The 15251-nt window shown below is 48.2% G+C and overlaps 4 protein-coding genes and 1 pseudogene across 5 annotated transcripts; 2 read left to right on the top strand and 3 right to left on the bottom strand.

Annotated features, from left to right (window-relative positions):
* The first annotated feature begins 262 nt into the window (after positions 1 to 262).
* Positions 263 to 2002, top strand: CNL06840 (annotated as a pseudogene).
* A 429-nt stretch (positions 2003 to 2431) lies between these two features.
* Positions 2432 to 4498, bottom strand: CNL06830 (conserved hypothetical protein). Of its 2 annotated transcripts, XM_024658851.1 has the most exons (9): positions 4376 to 4498; positions 3933 to 4321; positions 3777 to 3874; positions 3601 to 3715; positions 3436 to 3547; positions 2950 to 3377; positions 2827 to 2885; positions 2689 to 2768; positions 2459 to 2635 (listed from the first exon to the last, which is right to left on the bottom strand). In XM_024658851.1, exons 2-9 carry the CDS (start codon positions 4017 to 4019, stop codon positions 2514 to 2516), a joined length of 1101 nt encoding a protein of 366 aa, XP_024514680.1. In that variant the 5' UTR covers positions 4020 to 4321; positions 4376 to 4498; the 3' UTR covers positions 2459 to 2513. The 2 variants fall into 2 exon arrangements, with proteins under 2 accessions (XP_568200.1, XP_024514680.1); XM_568200.2 differs by having other exon boundaries at positions 2432 to 2635; positions 3933 to 4498.
* Positions 4499 to 5207: 709 nt separating this feature from the next.
* Positions 5208 to 7084, bottom strand: CNL06820 (conserved hypothetical protein). The gene is made up of 8 exons (XM_568199.2): positions 6773 to 7084; positions 6615 to 6712; positions 6445 to 6559; positions 6272 to 6383; positions 5784 to 6211; positions 5668 to 5726; positions 5527 to 5606; positions 5208 to 5477 (listed from the first exon to the last, which is right to left on the bottom strand). Exons 1-8 carry the CDS (start codon positions 6857 to 6859, stop codon positions 5356 to 5358), a joined length of 1101 nt encoding a protein of 366 aa, XP_568199.1. The 5' UTR covers positions 6860 to 7084; the 3' UTR covers positions 5208 to 5355.
* A 3046-nt stretch (positions 7085 to 10130) lies between these two features.
* Positions 10131 to 11848, top strand: CNL06810 (hypothetical protein). Its single transcript, XM_568198.1, has 5 exons — positions 10131 to 10273; positions 10398 to 10450; positions 10542 to 10573; positions 10631 to 10727; positions 10794 to 11848. The coding sequence occupies exons 1-5, from the start codon at positions 10195 to 10197 to the stop codon at positions 11613 to 11615; spliced, it is 1083 nt and encodes a 360-aa protein (XP_568198.1). The 5' UTR covers positions 10131 to 10194; the 3' UTR covers positions 11616 to 11848.
* On the bottom strand, positions 11817 to 15164 carry CNL06800 (mitotic chromosome condensation-related protein, putative). Its single transcript, XM_024658238.1, has 8 exons — positions 14801 to 15164; positions 14538 to 14745; positions 14410 to 14480; positions 14077 to 14359; positions 13429 to 14004; positions 12879 to 13310; positions 12095 to 12801; positions 11817 to 12031 (listed from the first exon to the last, which is right to left on the bottom strand). Exons 1-8 carry the CDS (start codon positions 15134 to 15136, stop codon positions 12005 to 12007), a joined length of 2640 nt encoding a protein of 879 aa, XP_024513900.1. The 5' UTR covers positions 15137 to 15164; the 3' UTR covers positions 11817 to 12004.
* Positions 15165 to 15251: the final 87 nt, after the last annotated feature.

Raw genomic sequence — 15251 nt, 5'->3', positions numbered from 1 at the left:
ATACCCGGATCGTCCAATAACCCGGCTTCCCGGTCTGCCTTTCGGTTCACAAGGGCTGTCAGCAAGTCCAACCAGCCAGACAGTAGGTCAGTCCTTGGAAGGGGATGGAGTGTCAACCTTGAGACCGTCGCCGCCGCAAGTCCCCTGGAACGGATTAGGGCAATCCCCTTTCACCAATGAGAGTCATGTACCCAATGGCTTGCAGAGTCTCGAATTTGCTGGCGCTTGCTCCTCCGGCATACCTTCTGTCGACCTGCAGGGAATGTTATCTGGTGATGGTAGAACAGAGTGGCTTGGTAATTCTCACGTGATTCCCGCCATCGAGTCTGTTGCATCTTGGGACGAGGTTGGGTTCTTTCTGTCACTCTACCTCAAATACCAGCATCCGCTCCTACCTCTTGTACACAGACCTACATTTGCCCAGGACGTGTTGCACCGCAGAGATGGAATCGATGAAGCATTTCGTGGTCTCCTCCTCAGTATCGGTAGGTTGCCCATCTAACTGACAATTAGGAGCGGACGTTTGCGGACTTGCTGCCTCAGTCGCTTACACGTAAGTCTATCGTTTTGTCTTTGATCTTGGCTAACCAAAACGTACACACTAGTATTTGTCATACCAATGCCCGCACGCTTGAACAAAGGATGGATAGGGCGAGACAGGAGACGCTGTTTCGACGATGCCAACGCGGCAGTCGCATGATCCAGATCCGACACCAAATGAAACCCAGTCTTGTCATTCTTGCTTCGACAATGTTGTGAGTATCTCAAACGAGTGCTACAATGCAAAGCTAAGATTGCATATAGAGACTGGATCACAAGCCAGTCGGCGAGCTCTGAAAACCTTCCCGAAAACCTCATCAGTGACGTCAGGCGATTAGTCTACTCGTTAAAGCTCAACCAGGCTTCTCCACACGGAATGAAAGACCTACGTGAGGTTGAAATGTGCCGAAAGTTGTATTGGGTGGCATATGATATTGATAAGTTCGTCGTTTTCCCCTCAGGTTTGATGGATGTCTACTGATGGTCTGCTAAGAACAAACGCGATGTACCTCAACCCTGTGACGATTCAAGACTCGGATGGCGTACCCCCTTTGCCCCTTGAAGTCGATGACGACTTTATCACACGCGATGATATGCTACTTGTCCAACCAGGACAGCAACACTCTTTACATAGTCGGTTTTAATTGCGTCAATCGACTGCTCCAGATCTTATCTCAATGTATGCTGCGACGACGACTGTTGGATTCAACTCCTCTCTGGTTTAACGTCTGGGCGCACGGCGAGTGGGTTCAAGAGGCCATGAATGAGCTCCGTCAAACCCTCGSGGACCTTCCCCCTCAGTATCGTCCCGAACCGAAATCTGGAGGGGATTCTTCGACTTCATTCAATGAAACGCAAGCGGCCAACATTTGCATCACGGCTCTATGTGTCGAAATGGCATTGGTGTGTAGTGTGAGGCACTCTTCACAAAGTTCACGAACTAACTGACAGCTCGTCCAGCTCGATCTCAAAGTGCACTTCTCCCCAGACATGGACATACGTCAAGATCGACAATCAATAGCACAGCGGGTCTTCCAGCAGCTGCAAAGGTGAGTGACTGAAAATAGTGACCATGAACCAACAAGCAACAGCATACCCATCGAATGTCTCGCTCGTAATGGTGAGAGTATGGTGAGTACTCGAGCAGGCTTCATATCGTTCTGCGCTCACAGTAACCCTTTTGATTAGGGCGGCAAGGTGGCCCATGTCGTGCTTAGCCTGCTGGACGCGTCACTCTGTAACGCAAGAGGATTCAAAGATGGGCGAAAGCTTGTGGAATTGGTGGAATATGGTGAGGAACTCTCACGTCCTTGATGTCGAACGCACCATCTTATCATTTGCAGTATTCTCGCGTATTGTGTCTGCAGGTCATCCCCGATCGTCCCGCATCGGCGGTGCCAACACGGCCAGGCACTCCGGTCACGAGACGATCTTAGGTTGCCTCTATATAGAACTATATTAGTAATGTTGCATACAGACTACAGAAAGGTCACATTCTGCCGGTACCGCTTGTTTTGCAAATCGTCCGAATCATCCGCCAGCGAGGCAGTCGCCCTGCGTGGTACTACCATTTACGGCTTCCGCTTCGGCTGCCGGAAGACGGCCACCGTCACAGAGCTGACCACTCTGACTGTTCAAAAATGGCTGGAAGCCGTCGATAAAGGGTAGTCGATTGCTGCGTGAGAAGCCCGTAAAACCATCCTGGACTCGGAGCTATATCATTCAACCGAAGACAGTTCACTGTGCGTACTTCAGCATAATGGCCCTGGCAACATGGCAACATGGCAGCATCACAGTCCCGCCTCTTGATGAGTAGTCTAAGTTACTTCACAGACTAGGGCTAGCCACCGACGCATGGACTTCCAGGAACATAACATTTGCGGCTCATCCTATACATTTGGTACGCGCTGCTTTATGAGGGTCATAATGGTTATAATGGTTACACACATATATATATCCCATTAATCTCATGCCTAGTTGATAATTGCCTCGCCTTCATTGTCAAAATAAACCGGCTTGCCGGCTCGGAAAGAATGAGTGAGGGCCATGGCGATCTTAGCAGCTTCCAGGGCGGACTGAGGCGTGGTAGGGACGGCTGAAGGGGCATGATCAGCACGAAGGAACACAAGTTAAAGCTAAACAACTTACGTTTGTCGTCCAAAACTACGTCACAGAAAGATTGAACCTCGCTGATGAATGCATCCCTGAATCGGTCGTAGTATGTAGGCCTGTAGACGAGTCAATGAGTAAGACGCTATTTATCAAAAGGTGGTTTGAAACACTTACGTAGACTCCATACGAACTCCGTGAATGTCTCTGATCTCTACACGGTTCATGTTTGGATTCTGCGAAAGAACAAGGGATCAAATTTGGCTCACATACGAAGTATCAGGCCGAGCAATGACTTACGCCGTTGATGATCAGTTTGCTGTCGGTTCCAAAGACCTCGCAGAAGCAGTCATGACCGTGGATGGCTGTCCTCGAGAGGTGGAAGGTACACTTGGTTCCATTCTCGTACTCGACCACGCAGATAGCATTGTCACAGTCTCCGTACGACGCGAGCTCTGGGTGTTGAGCGTTAAGGCCGGTCGCCCAAACCGAGGTCACTTGCTTCTTAGGATACTTGAGGTTGGCTGGGTTTTCAACGTCCAATAGCCATCGTGAGATATCAATGTCGTGGATACCGCAATCAATGAAGATGCCTCCAGATGCCTTAGAGTAGGCAATGAAGAAGCCGGTGGAGTCGTATTGATCGTTGGTGCACGATTTGATCAAGTACGGTTTGCCCACGCTACCTTCATCAATCCTCCTCTTTGCCTCCCTGTAGGAAGCATCGACTGTAGGCCTTCTATCAGCATTGACGCCGCGTGCATGAAATAGTCAATGAAGACCTACATCGCCGAGAGAATCCAATCATTATCTTCAGTTCGGGGTGCTTACCGGCGGCTTCCACGACAGGCCGCGAAAGGTCAACATCAACGGAGATGGGTTTCTCAAGAAGGACGTGCTGCCGCAAGGGTCAGTTGCATTACTCCCAGGGCTCGGCTGCTGTTTACATACCTTTCCCGCGGCGGCAGCCTCCAAAGCGAGCCTTGCATGTTCCGAAGTCTCAGTAGAAATCAAGACAGCATCGACGTTGGGCGATTGAATGACGTCCGCGGAGTCGGAATAATACCTTTTCTCATGCTGTCGGCGATGTTTCTCACTCTCTGTAACGGGACGGAGAAAGCACTCACTGCACTGTGGACGGCAGGTTCGCTTTGGCCCACGCCAGTGCCTCCTGACTGGGGTCCGCTACTGCCACCAGCTCTGCCCGTGGTGCCGAGTAAGCAACCTACCAAACAATGTGTGAGCAACCGTGTTCATACCAATTTCACAAGGACAAAACTTACGTTTGACGCGTGTCGTCGACCCATCCGGCCAACACCGAGGACACCGATGCGAAGCTTGCCACTAGAATTGCCTTGAGAGATAGCCATTGTGTTGCTTGTTTGGATGTAATAGTTATGCGAAGTGGATGGTATTGTGCAAAGCCGACAGCGATTTATCGTGGGCAGTTATATATATACCTAAGTTCATGTTCTTGCAATTTCTGCTAAATGTACGTCCTGCTAAACTCAAATGTGTCCCACACAATGTAACCATCTGTTTGACCTGGAATTGCGAGAAGCTCGAAAACATACCGAAGAGAGACTTGCGTGCGGGTATGAGTGTAGAATAAAGTAAAGTAGAGAGGTCTTCGAGGTCTTAGGGAGCGTCGGAAATCCGAGCGAAGACCGCTCTCGAAGGGTAATCAAAATGACTTATTTAGTTTCCAGAAATCGACCGAACTCACCGAACTTCATAAACCTAAATTGTAGGGGAACATCCCGAGCCTCCTATTGGTTAAGCATTCGCTTGGTTCCCTTCCACTGCCATCCGCAGTAGATAATAATGAATGACTTTGGCCAGGTTTGGCTGCCGGCGGTAATGTACTGCAGTGAGTAGTTTATACCGTAGCGTGTTAGTAACAGGCTCGGCGTCCACCGCCAGTCTGTCAGATTCCAACAAGCAAGCGCAGGACCAGATATGGGCAATTTGATATCACGCACCCGCCACGCAGGAGCTGCTGCAATTCTCCCCCTTCGTTGGATCCCTTACAATCTCGAATCTCGTTGGTCCCTATCCAATTCCCCTCACCTGCAGATCAATTTCTTTAACACAGAAGAACCGGACCAAAGTTCGAAGAGTCACTGACCAGTCACGGTACGGTCAAAACGGGTCAGAATACGGTCATGGCCAATCATTTCGTTATCTACGGCAACTCCAGCGGCGATGCGTGATGAATTGAAGTGTCAGGATATATATATATAGATGACATGACAGACCCTCACGAGGAGATTAACTGCTGCAGCTTTCTCGCTTCACCAACCAAGCCTCCAGAATTGAATACCATGTATTTCCATTGAAACGAGATGAAAGAGCTGTCCACACCAGGTCCAGTACTATGAAAAATCGCTCTGTCGATCAGACCCAAGCTTGAATGCATTCTAAAGTTTGCAGTGAAGTCAGGCCCCAGCTAGGTAAAAGCAAAATCATTCATCAATCTCCTCCATTTCAAACTTGTTCAGAGATAATCATTACTTAATGGCCTGGGGTAGAATGCAATGAAAACTTTTCTCTCAGTTGAATAGATTGTCCATCATGTGCTGCATACAGTACCTTCTCACAAGGCCAAAACCGATGACACCAAAATCAATCTTATACATAGTGCCAAAGCCGATGACACCAAAATCAATCTTATACATAGTCCCAAGCACCACCTCCTCGTCGGATTTACTTCAAAATAGGCTCTCCATTGTCATCGAAGTATACAGGATTGCCAGTGCGGAATGAATGAGTGAGCGCTGTGGCGATTTGCGCGGCCTCGAGGGCGTCGTGGGGGGGAGTGGGAACAGCTGCATGGGACCGTCAGTATTGAGGACACAAATAAAGCGAGTGACCTACGTGTGTCGTCCAAGATACAACTTGAGAAAGTTTGGACTTCTGTCTTAAAAGCCTCGAAAAATCGCTCATAATATGAGGGGCTATTTTGACAAGTTTTAGCATTGGAGCAATCTGAGGCCTGCGAGAATCAAGTAGACTCACTGAGACTCCGTTCGGACACCGTGTTCGTCGCGGATCTCGACGCGGGAGATGTTGGGAACCTGGACAAGCTCGTGTTAATAACCCTCTCGGTCCAGACGCAGGCTGAAACGACTTACAGCGTTGATCACGAACTTTCCCTTAGTCCCAAACACCTCACACACGACGTCGTGCCCGAGGATTGAAGTCCTGGAGAGATGAATGTTCAACTTTGAGCCATTTTCGAACTCAATTATGCCGAGAGCGTTGTCGCAATCCTCCATCTCTGCCAATTCGGGGTAAACAGTGTTCAGCCCCGTTGCGAAGACTTTGGAAACCTGCTTGGCAGGATTCTTGAGCCCATCTGTGTTGCCAACGTTCAAAAGGTATCGACCAATGTCGATGTCATGGATGCCGCAGTCCATGAAAATGCCGCCAGACTTCTTGGCGTAGTTCAAGAAGTAGCCAGTAGGGTCGTAAAGGTCGTTTGTGCAAGACTTGATAAGGTACGCTGAGCCGAGTTGTCCATCCTCAATCCGCTTAGCCGCTTCTTGGTAGGATGCGTCGACTAAGAATCGCGTACAATGTCAGTGGAATGCACAATTGCATCTCGCCGAGTGGCACTCACATCTCCTCGAGAAAGCCACCATGACCTTGAGATCAGGACGCTTCTTTGCAGCTGCCACGACCGGCTTCGTAAGCTCGATATCCACCGAGATGGGCTTCTCAATAAGTGCGTGCTAAGAGTACGGTCACGTTAGTGGAAGGCAAAGCACGCTGAAGCATAAACGATTTGCTTACCTTGCCAGCCTCGATGACCTTAATGGCGTACTCGGCGTGGAAGGCGGTCTCAGTGGCAATCAGGATTCCCTCAACGTCGGGATCGTTGATCAACTCCTCAGAGGAACTGTACGTCCTGCGAGAATACGTCAGCCTCTCTCAACTGAAGGAAGACGCGAGAGACTACTGACTTAACTGTGGAAGGCAAGTTGGCCTTGGCCCATTCTAGAGCCTCGGGGTATGGGTCGGAGACCGCCACAAGCTCGGCTCTAGGGGCGAACTCGGCGATCTGTAAGGCATTCACTTGGTCAGCAATTGCACAGGGCCTACAAGATGAAATTTATCGCACATTTCTGGCATGTCGTTTGCCCATTCGGCCCACGCCCATCACACCAATTCGGGCCTTCCTGTTAGACGATGGGATTTCAACTGTCATTGCGAGAGATTGGTGAGTCTGATGGAACTTTTTTGAGATGATCGAAATGCTTGAAGTAACTAGTGCGATGATATGCTGTGCTGAGGATGTGGGAGAGCTAGAGCGCCAGTCTGTATATGTAGTCGTTTCAACGATTCTTCCTTCCTACATAGGGGAATACCGAAGTTGCCGAGCTCAGCCCCGAACGAAAGAGAGCGAACTGTATGCGAATCGCACCAAAAAGTCACCGAACACTGCTCGCGTAAAACAGAAATCAAGCGGAGCCGAAGTCCCGCCGGTTACACTATTGCGACCGAGCCCCGCAATTGTTTGATAGGGCCTGGGACGGACATCATCAGGACAATCCGGCGTTCTGACATGCAGGACTTCGAGTTAAAATCCAAATGACGGAGCGAGTGCATTTTACTAATAATATAATAAGTATACGCTTGTTTTAGATACAAAATTAGTACGTTTCAACTATCAATTTCCTTATTTTTCCTTTATTTATTTCCAGTCGCGACTTATCTTATTTTGATTCCGTTTCCTTATTTGGGAAAATTAGCGGAGGCGGATTGGATTACATAAGCCTGCATCTGAGGTCGTTCTTACATTCAAGTCTGCTAATCTAATTTCGCACGCGATTTCCACGCGTTTCTCACATGGATGTCTGGAGAAAATCGAGGATTTCGGGACCACAAATTTCGTCCTCGGCCCCGATGATGTGCCAGCACTGCACTCAAGCATATCTCAGAAACATGCATCTTTGTCACCAGCTTTATTTATGACACTATAATTAAGCCCCACTAAGCCCTGTAAAATCTCCGATCAAACACCAGGCTTACGGGCGCCGCGACTCGAACGTGAAGTTTTCTTCATAGTTATTTTCGCTCGCGTTAGCGGGCAACCAGTACCCCCGACGTCCTTTATTATTACTGTACCAGTACAATCGTCATCTGCCTCTTCCGTTTGTTGGCCGTTCGGCTGCTGAGAATCGATGTCCATTACCTCGTTTGCGCCGATTTCATTATCATCCTCGCCAATTCCCCTCCCATTTATCCCAGCTCTGAGCGAAACGAAAGCCATCGATCAGTGCCATAAAATTCCCATAAGGCGCAGGTTTGAGGTGTGTGGAGAGCGGTTGGAAAAAAACGGGGATTTCGGCCCCATACAAAAAAGCGCACTATCGTTACCATAGTACGTTCTCCAAATAATGTTAGCTCGAGAGTTTGAGAAGATAGGAGGGATGAAGAAGGAATGCCTTTCATTTGACAACTGTAATAGAAGTGTAGGAGAAGTATGGATACTTGTTGGAGCAAAATGATACAGTCTATTTGCATTTGTGTGAGCTGTTGTGGAGCCGTTTGCCCTCATGATATCGTTCATGACTGTCGAGCCTTGGAGATGTGGCTGATAATGCGTATGTGCAGATGCTTCGAGTTGAGAAGGGAAGTGCTCATCGGCCTGATTCAGGCTCGCAGCAAAAAAAATCAGGTCCTGTAAATTGATTATCAGCTTGTAACATCCATGAGTTTGGAAGCCATGATGATATTGCATTTTGGCTTTGATCTTCATCATGGTTTCGGTGCTCATGGTCTGCGGACTCAGATATATCCGCTAACCTCAATTTTGAGTTCTCGGTTCGTAATGTTGAAGAGACCTGTTGGACCGCAAAGTGTAGGCCATCGTTGCTGGTGGTCTCCCCCATCCCGCCCATTCATCAATGCCTCTCCATGTTCTGCCCGCTCTCTTGTCCTTTTTATTCTGCCCCTTTTGGTACTTTCTTGCATCTTCTTCGCTTTCTCCAATACGCCTCGCCCAGCCCTCGTCCGGATGATCTCCCCGTTAGCGATTCGACGCGTGCGGATGAGCTTTGGTGGAGCATGACGTTTGATTGATTGGATTTGCGCCGAGGTAGACAGCCTGTGAAGGGTTCGACCTATCAGGAAGAGTAGTTTTCAAGTCAGCGGGAGTAGTCGAGAAGACAGGAGAGAGGAAGAAGACATACGAGCCCAAATGCTGGAGTTCGAGACGTTCCCATTGTTATCCTTAAATTGTAGACCTGGAAATTTTCGAGAAGCCGTAAATCTGTCCGTAAAGATGTACACAATGTCAGTATACCTGTTATCTGCCAATGATAGCTTGTATGGAATACTCACGTTCAATTGTCTGCCAAAAGACGCTATCTTATCATGCTTGAATAGCTTCTGAAGTACTTCCTTAGCCAGCTGGGCGGTCGTACATATCAGCCCAACGTCTTCCAGAGCTGTGTATCAAAATATTTACTCGATCTGGTTGCGCGATGACGAGTTGTCGACCATCTGACGCCCCCCCCTAGATGGTCTCGGGACAGAGGTATGGGCTCAAAGCAAGGAAACTGGGCTGTATTAAGCTTATGCTGCATCAAGGGTGATGGCAGAAAGCGAGGAGACATGTACTTACGCATACGCTTTTGCAAGAAGTTTGGCTGCCTCGGTCCATTGTCATGTTCATTTCCGACTGTATAGTCATCTCGAGCAGTATCACCCATAGTGCCTTTACCTCGTACCATTGGAAGCTAGCGAGAAGGCGTAATAATATCGAAATCTTTTATAAGGTTGTTTGTAAACCTCTTCTCAGGTTCGAGAGCATCGGTCGAACTGAAGCTGTGCTAGTGATTGTTCTATCCGTATGTCGAAATCGCCGCGCAACAAAGTCATACACACCATTGTTCATACTCCGGAAATGGGAAACCTCGTAGCTAGCTTGAACATCGAGACAATCACGTCCCTTCATCATTCGCCTTCGACTTTAGAATTTTCGATTGTAACTCTTAAGGATTGCTTCTCGTGAGAAATGGAATGATCTCAATTCCAAATGAGGGATCCCCTGAGTGTATAAAAGTACTTTGCCGAAAAGGAGACGTCCCGATATCCTTTATAGTCGAGCAAATGGTGAAAGGTGGGTACGCCGGTAAGTACAGGTTGTAACAACGTAGATAGCGGCGCGGAGATAGAAGCGATGTTATCGAAGGAATTGCTCATTAATTGGCTTTGAAAAGCGAGCAATATCCAGAGAGTCAATCCTGGGTCAATGTCGCAAAGCATTTAGATAGACGACATTCGTTATATTTGAAACCAAAGAGTACAACGAAAAAAAAATCGAAACGGATCCGTCGAAAACGGATTCTTGTTCATACGACTTAGCTTCGATCAGAAGTGATGACGTGTAGCTAAATTATTCGAGCATCCACTTTTCTCTTGATGTTTTGCGGTTTTCGGATCAACTCCGATCTAGCTACTCAATGATACGTATTTAATCTCAGTCTCTAAGTCTATATACCTTCTTCTATACTTTTACATTACAATTTAACGACAATGGACCTTTCCAACCTCAATGCCAGTCTGGATCCAGATGTTGCGGATGCAGAGAGGGATATTGGGGACAAATTTAGAGGTCAGTCACCTATTACTCGCCGCCAGGTTCATGTTTGGTATAACTTGATACATCGGTATTCGTTTCGCGTGTTCTTTATATGGTTGGGATTGTCGATGGAGTCGTGGCTTACATATATCTGTAGCTGCCGCCGCATCTATCACAAGCTTGTATAGGAGTTCTTTAGCTGTTACAAAGGTGAGATATCCATCCTGTGCCTAGACCCATATGGCATCATCTTGCGAACAAAAAAGATATGTGGCACTGAACTTGACCTGCTCCGTTATAGCAAGGATACAATGCAGGATATTCGACAGCTTTGTAAGCATCTCATGAAGAGACGAAATCAAGGTGCTGATCTGTCTTTCGATATTGTAGGAAGGATATGCTTTCTATGGTGCAATCTTCTATAGGCGAAGGACAGGACTCGGCACAGACTTTAAGTCGATTAATGGACTGGGCAGATGCTCGTCAAGTAGGTTTCACCTTCACTGTTGACCTCATTCAGCTGACGAAAACTCGCTTCTGTCCTGATTTGCAGGCTGCTATATCGGTATTCGCTGCCGACGAAGCTGAAGACACACCACCTCCTCGTCCTAGGTCGAATCCCATTAGTCGGCAATCCCATCTCGCCCCTAACCGTCCATCATCTGCTCCTGCTTTCGATCATTCCGGCGCTAACTCCAACGCGAACAGTATGAGTGTCTTCATAGGGAATAGTGTCGAAGGCTCAGACGGTCAAAGTGAAAGTTCAACTCCTCATCGACTTATGGATACCACAACGTACCAGCCAACGCCAAACATGCTTTCATCACCCCTTAATTATTCTTCCGGCCAACCAAACCCTTCCACCATGGCATCTACCGCTGGGTCTTTGAGCCAATCATCTTTGCTTGTTCCCACCACTAAACCCTCCCGAGGTCAACCCATTCGATACGCAAACCCCGCCCCTTCACATTCTTCCCAGTCCATTAACCCCTCTTCTTCCTCCTTAACTTCAAGTACATTCAATCCCTCCCTCCCTTCGCTTCCCATAATTTCCACTTCCGCCCCGCTAGCTTTCTCATCGTCTGGTCCGGCACAGAACTACCCGATAGGCAGTAAACGCCCCATTGTCGAAAACATGGACGTTGAAATCCCTTCCGATGGTAGTAACGCGTTCGGTCCGTCTTTCAACTCAAACCCAGGTTTAGGATTGGTCAGGGCGCAATCTCAGAGGTCCGTGAAGAGACGGAGTATGGGTCTGAGAGACGGCGGGAAGGAAGGCAAAGATGAGGAGGAGAAAGGTGGTGGTGGAGGAGGTGGCAAAAAGGGCGGGAGAAGACATGGACATGGACATGGAGGCGCAAGCGCGGGCGTTTGAAGTCCCGAGTACGTGGAAGGATAGTGGGTTTGAGAGGTCACATTGAGGAGGCGAGAAGAAAGGTTATACATCGAGGGAGCTGGTGAGAAGCTTAGAAGGTTAGAAGGTTATAGGCCAAGTAGTACGGCGATTGGCGAAGAAAAAGCAAAGTCATCTGTCCAAGTATAATATAACCCATCTTCAATACAAACTCGTACAGCAGACCAATCTTATGCATTGTAACAGTTAGCGCATGCTAAATATTATCTTATGCCCTGAAGAAGGTAGGGCGCATAAGCGATGATAACACGAACATAGTACAGTGGATTCCCTCAATTAAAGGAGGAAAAAAAGACAAAACCCTTATCCCAAACGAGACACTTCCATCATCGTAGAGATGTTTTACGACCTTACGCAGCTCGACCAGCCGCGTGATCCTAATGGCCAAGACATTAACGCTAAACACTAATATGAACTTATCAAAAGAAGAAAAGGCGCACCTTGTACACCTTCAATGCCTCCAACTCGCCAATCACCCTATCCTTCTTTACTCCCTCACTTGTGCTTTCCATTCCTTCCGACCCACCTCTACCAGCGCCCAACATCCCCAGCAAAGCATTTAATCCCTCGCCCAAAACAACCTCCCCGTCTTCTCCCACTGGCGCTATTCCCACGCAGCCCACATCTTCCCCTTCCTTTCCGTCCCCTCTCGCACTCTCGATTCGCAACCCTTCCTCATTCGCCAGATGTAACAGACAAATGAAACAAAATGATGTCGAGATTTCAGACATTTTCTGAGGTGGGTAAGTTGAGCGAAGAGATTGGATAATGGAGGAGAATGTCTTGACCGGTTCGGAATCGGAAGGTTCAGGAGGTGTGGAAGGGGTGGAATCCTCATCGTCGGTATCTGTATCACCAGCTTTATCGGAATAAGGTACAAGATCTTTCAAACCCGTCCAGATGTCATCCTTCAACCTCTTCACATCCACTCTTTTCGCCTTCTTCGTAAAATTGACGTTCTCCGGACGAGCCTTTTTCAATTCCATTTGCGTGCCTGCCCAGAGATCGTCTTCCTCTTCACCGGGGCCGCAGAGGACAGGAACATTAGGTTGGATAGGCCCAAAGTCGACGTCATTATCCATGTCACCGTAATCATCGTCGTCTTGGAAGAACTGGGATTCAAATGGTGCAGGAGCAGAACCAAATTCTGTCGAATGGAAGTCGACGATAGATGCTAGCGTTAGCGACAATTATACCTTCCATGGGCAGACAAAATATACGTACCATCCCCAGCACATTCACCTCCCTCTCTCTCTTTTGCAGCGGCCGCCCAGAAATTCTCATCAATCTCCCCATCTGCACCTATCATCCCCCCCATTCCTCCCATGTTTCTACCACCTGGCCGCATCTTCAAGGAGAATTGGGGCTTCAAAAACAGCCTCAAAAGCTGGTGACTGCTAAAATGCATGTCGTCCGGTAAAAGGCGCTCTTCCCTAAGCTGACGCTGGCCCGACACTGCCTTGCCGTTCTTTGTTCTAATGGGGGCAAAAGTCGACGGGAGGGTGATAGACGATTTATTAGACGCGGGGGTGAAGAGCGCTTGAGTAGAGGAGGTAAGGGAAGTAACCATAGGAGTGTGGAAATCGATTGCGAAGGGGGTCTTGTCAACCTTGGTTTTTGAGTTTGTAGTGGTAATTGTCCCGGCAGTAGCCATATCTGTCGTGGATATTAGCTCAACCCTCAACGCTTAAAGTCGAAAGTCGAAACTCGACGGGAAGTGGTGGGTGAAGATAATGGAAAAGTGAAGAAGATTAGAATGAAGTACAATACTCACCCTTTCTAGAGACCTTCCTTAATCTCCAATGTTCTGCGCCAGCCCAACTCTTCCCGAATCCTTTATCAAAGTATTCAAACATCCCTCCTGACCCGATATCACCCCCTTCTCCCAAAGTGAGCACAATTTCGTGGCCTTGACCTTGGCGGTGGGGATCAAAGGGGCCCAAATGAGAAGACCCTGGACCAAGGAGCGCAAGGGAGCCTCCGTTACTGTTCGCAGGGTTGTGAAAAGGAGCGGAGAGGCCGTCCTCAGGATCACCCATCATACTCGCACCATCTTCATCGAAACCGCCATCCCCATAGGCTGGTACAGCATCATAATCCTCACTTCCAAAGAAATCATACCCCTCCCCACTCCTTCGGTTGGATGCCGGGTCCATCGGGTTGTAGTCATCCGCTGTCGCCATTGGGATATCATAATGATCATATTCGTCAACGGGGAAAGAGTCTTTGAGCCCAAGAATGATGGCGGGGTCATTGTCGTTTCCGGTTGAAGAGTCAGAACTAAAGTGGAACGAGGCGAGAGAGGGGTTGATAGAGTAGTCGGCGAGGAATTTGGTGATAGGAATGTAATCTTCAGTAACCCTCGTCAGCTCTCGTTTGATAGAAGCTGAAGGAGCATATAGAAAAAAGAGAGGCGGCTCACTTCGTAATTTTTCCAGCTGCACAACCTCATCAATCATCCCTCCACCCCCCTCTTCTTTTTCCTCATCCAGATCCTGTTCATCTGCCACCGCATCACCGGCATCAAACACTTCCCTCAATTTGTTATCCACACTTAAATGGTTCATCAGCAAGCCCATCGCACCACCTTCGTCAAAATCCGCGGAAGTCTTTTTGAAGAGCGGATCGACGGTGAATTCGAGATCGAACTTTTTAATTTGAAGCTGGGCGAACGACTTTGCAAGAGTAGCTTCAGAACGGACGGTCTGGAATGCGTTATTGTTGGGTTTTCTGCAGCAGGATTGAAGAAATTTACCTTTCTAGTTGTTTTTGGCTCTCCGGCCTCATCCTCCTCGCCTTCTGAACCATCATCCTCCCCTGTCTCAGCTGCCGGTCATCATCAGACTCATCTCGCTTTAGAAGATATAGGAAAGTCAAGCTTACCACTGCCTCCCGCCAAACCGCTCAACAACTTCCCCGTTTCTGTGGCCACACTATCCACTCTGGATGTCCATATCTTCACACACCCATCCAATGTGCAACTCGCTTTCTGAAAGTTAATACTCTGATCATCAGGGCCATTTCGGAGAAGGGTGAGATCGGCAAAGTAGTCGATAAGGGCAAAACTCCACGTATTGTTGGCAGTTATTTTCTAGTAAAAAATTAAAGTCAGTTCTTGCAGGATACATGATATGGATCTAATACACATTATCAGTTGCAAGCTTCATCCATTCCTCGTACTTGTTCTCCTTGACCTCGATTCGAACTTCCGGCATATTGGGTTCCACCGCAGACAACCTCTTCCCGCGCTTTTGGATCAATCCTTGTTGCTGGATAGCAAGCCCAGATATTACCCTCTTCCCGGCTTGGTTCTTTGGGTTCTCGTTCTCGTTGCTGATACTGGTATGGTCTGGGACAGTATGGAAATGCGCCGATTTGCGCCGCTTTGCCTTTTCTGCTGCGTCGTCGTTGATGCATGTTTGTTGATGGATGCCTTGAGAGTTGGCTGGCATACGAGGGCGCTTACTGTGGAGTACAGCCATTGTATACTGTTGGTGCTGCAATTTCGGGTGAAGGAAAGAGTGTACGTACACGATAAATACACTCGCGAGGATATGTTGTGTTTGTTTTGATCAGATAAAATTACGTAAAGGCACA

Source organism: Cryptococcus neoformans, assembly GCF_000091045.1.
Source record: "Cryptococcus neoformans var. neoformans JEC21 chromosome 12 sequence".
NCBI lineage: Eukaryota > Fungi > Basidiomycota > Tremellomycetes > Tremellales > Cryptococcaceae > Cryptococcus > Cryptococcus deneoformans.
This window is presented reverse-complemented; position numbering and strand designations above follow the sequence as displayed.

Coding starts and splice junctions, on each gene's coding strand:
- CNL06800 (XM_024658238.1), bottom strand. CDS start 15,136: ATGGCTGTACTCCACAGTAAGCGCCCTCGTATGCCAGCCAACTCTCAA. Junction 14,481..14,537: donor CGGTTTGGCGGGAGGCAGTG/GTAAGCTTGACT, acceptor GATGACCGGCAG/CTGAGACAGGGGAGGATGAT. Junction 14,360..14,409: donor AGCCAAAAACAACTAGAAAG/GTAAATTTCTTC, acceptor AACGCATTCCAG/ACCGTCCGTTCTGAAGCTAC.
- CNL06830 (XM_568200.2), bottom strand. CDS start 4,019: ATGGCTATCTCTCAAGGCAATTCTAGTGGCAAGCTTCGCATCGGTGTC. Junction 3,716..3,776: donor AACCTGCCGTCCACAGTGCA/GTGAGTGCTTTC, acceptor GCATGAGAAAAG/GTATTATTCCGACTCCGCGG. Junction 2,769..2,826: donor GGAGTTCGTATGGAGTCTAC/GTAAGTGTTTCA, acceptor ACTCGTCTACAG/GCCTACATACTACGACCGAT.
- CNL06810 (XM_568198.1), top strand. CDS start 10,195: ATGGACCTTTCCAACCTCAATGCCAGTCTGGATCCAGATGTTGCGGAT. Junction 10,274..10,397: donor TATTGGGGACAAATTTAGAG/GTCAGTCACCTA, acceptor ATATATCTGTAG/CTGCCGCCGCATCTATCACA. Junction 10,451..10,541: donor GTTCTTTAGCTGTTACAAAG/GTGAGATATCCA, acceptor GCTCCGTTATAG/CAAGGATACAATGCAGGATA.
- CNL06820 (XM_568199.2), bottom strand. CDS start 6,859: ATGACAGTTGAAATCCCATCGTCTAACAGGAAGGCCCGAATTGGTGTG. Junction 6,713..6,772: donor GCAAACGACATGCCAGAAAT/GTGCGATAAATT, acceptor AATGCCTTACAG/ATCGCCGAGTTCGCCCCTAG. Junction 6,212..6,271: donor GGTGGCTTTCTCGAGGAGAT/GTGAGTGCCACT, acceptor CGCGATTCTTAG/TCGACGCATCCTACCAAGAA.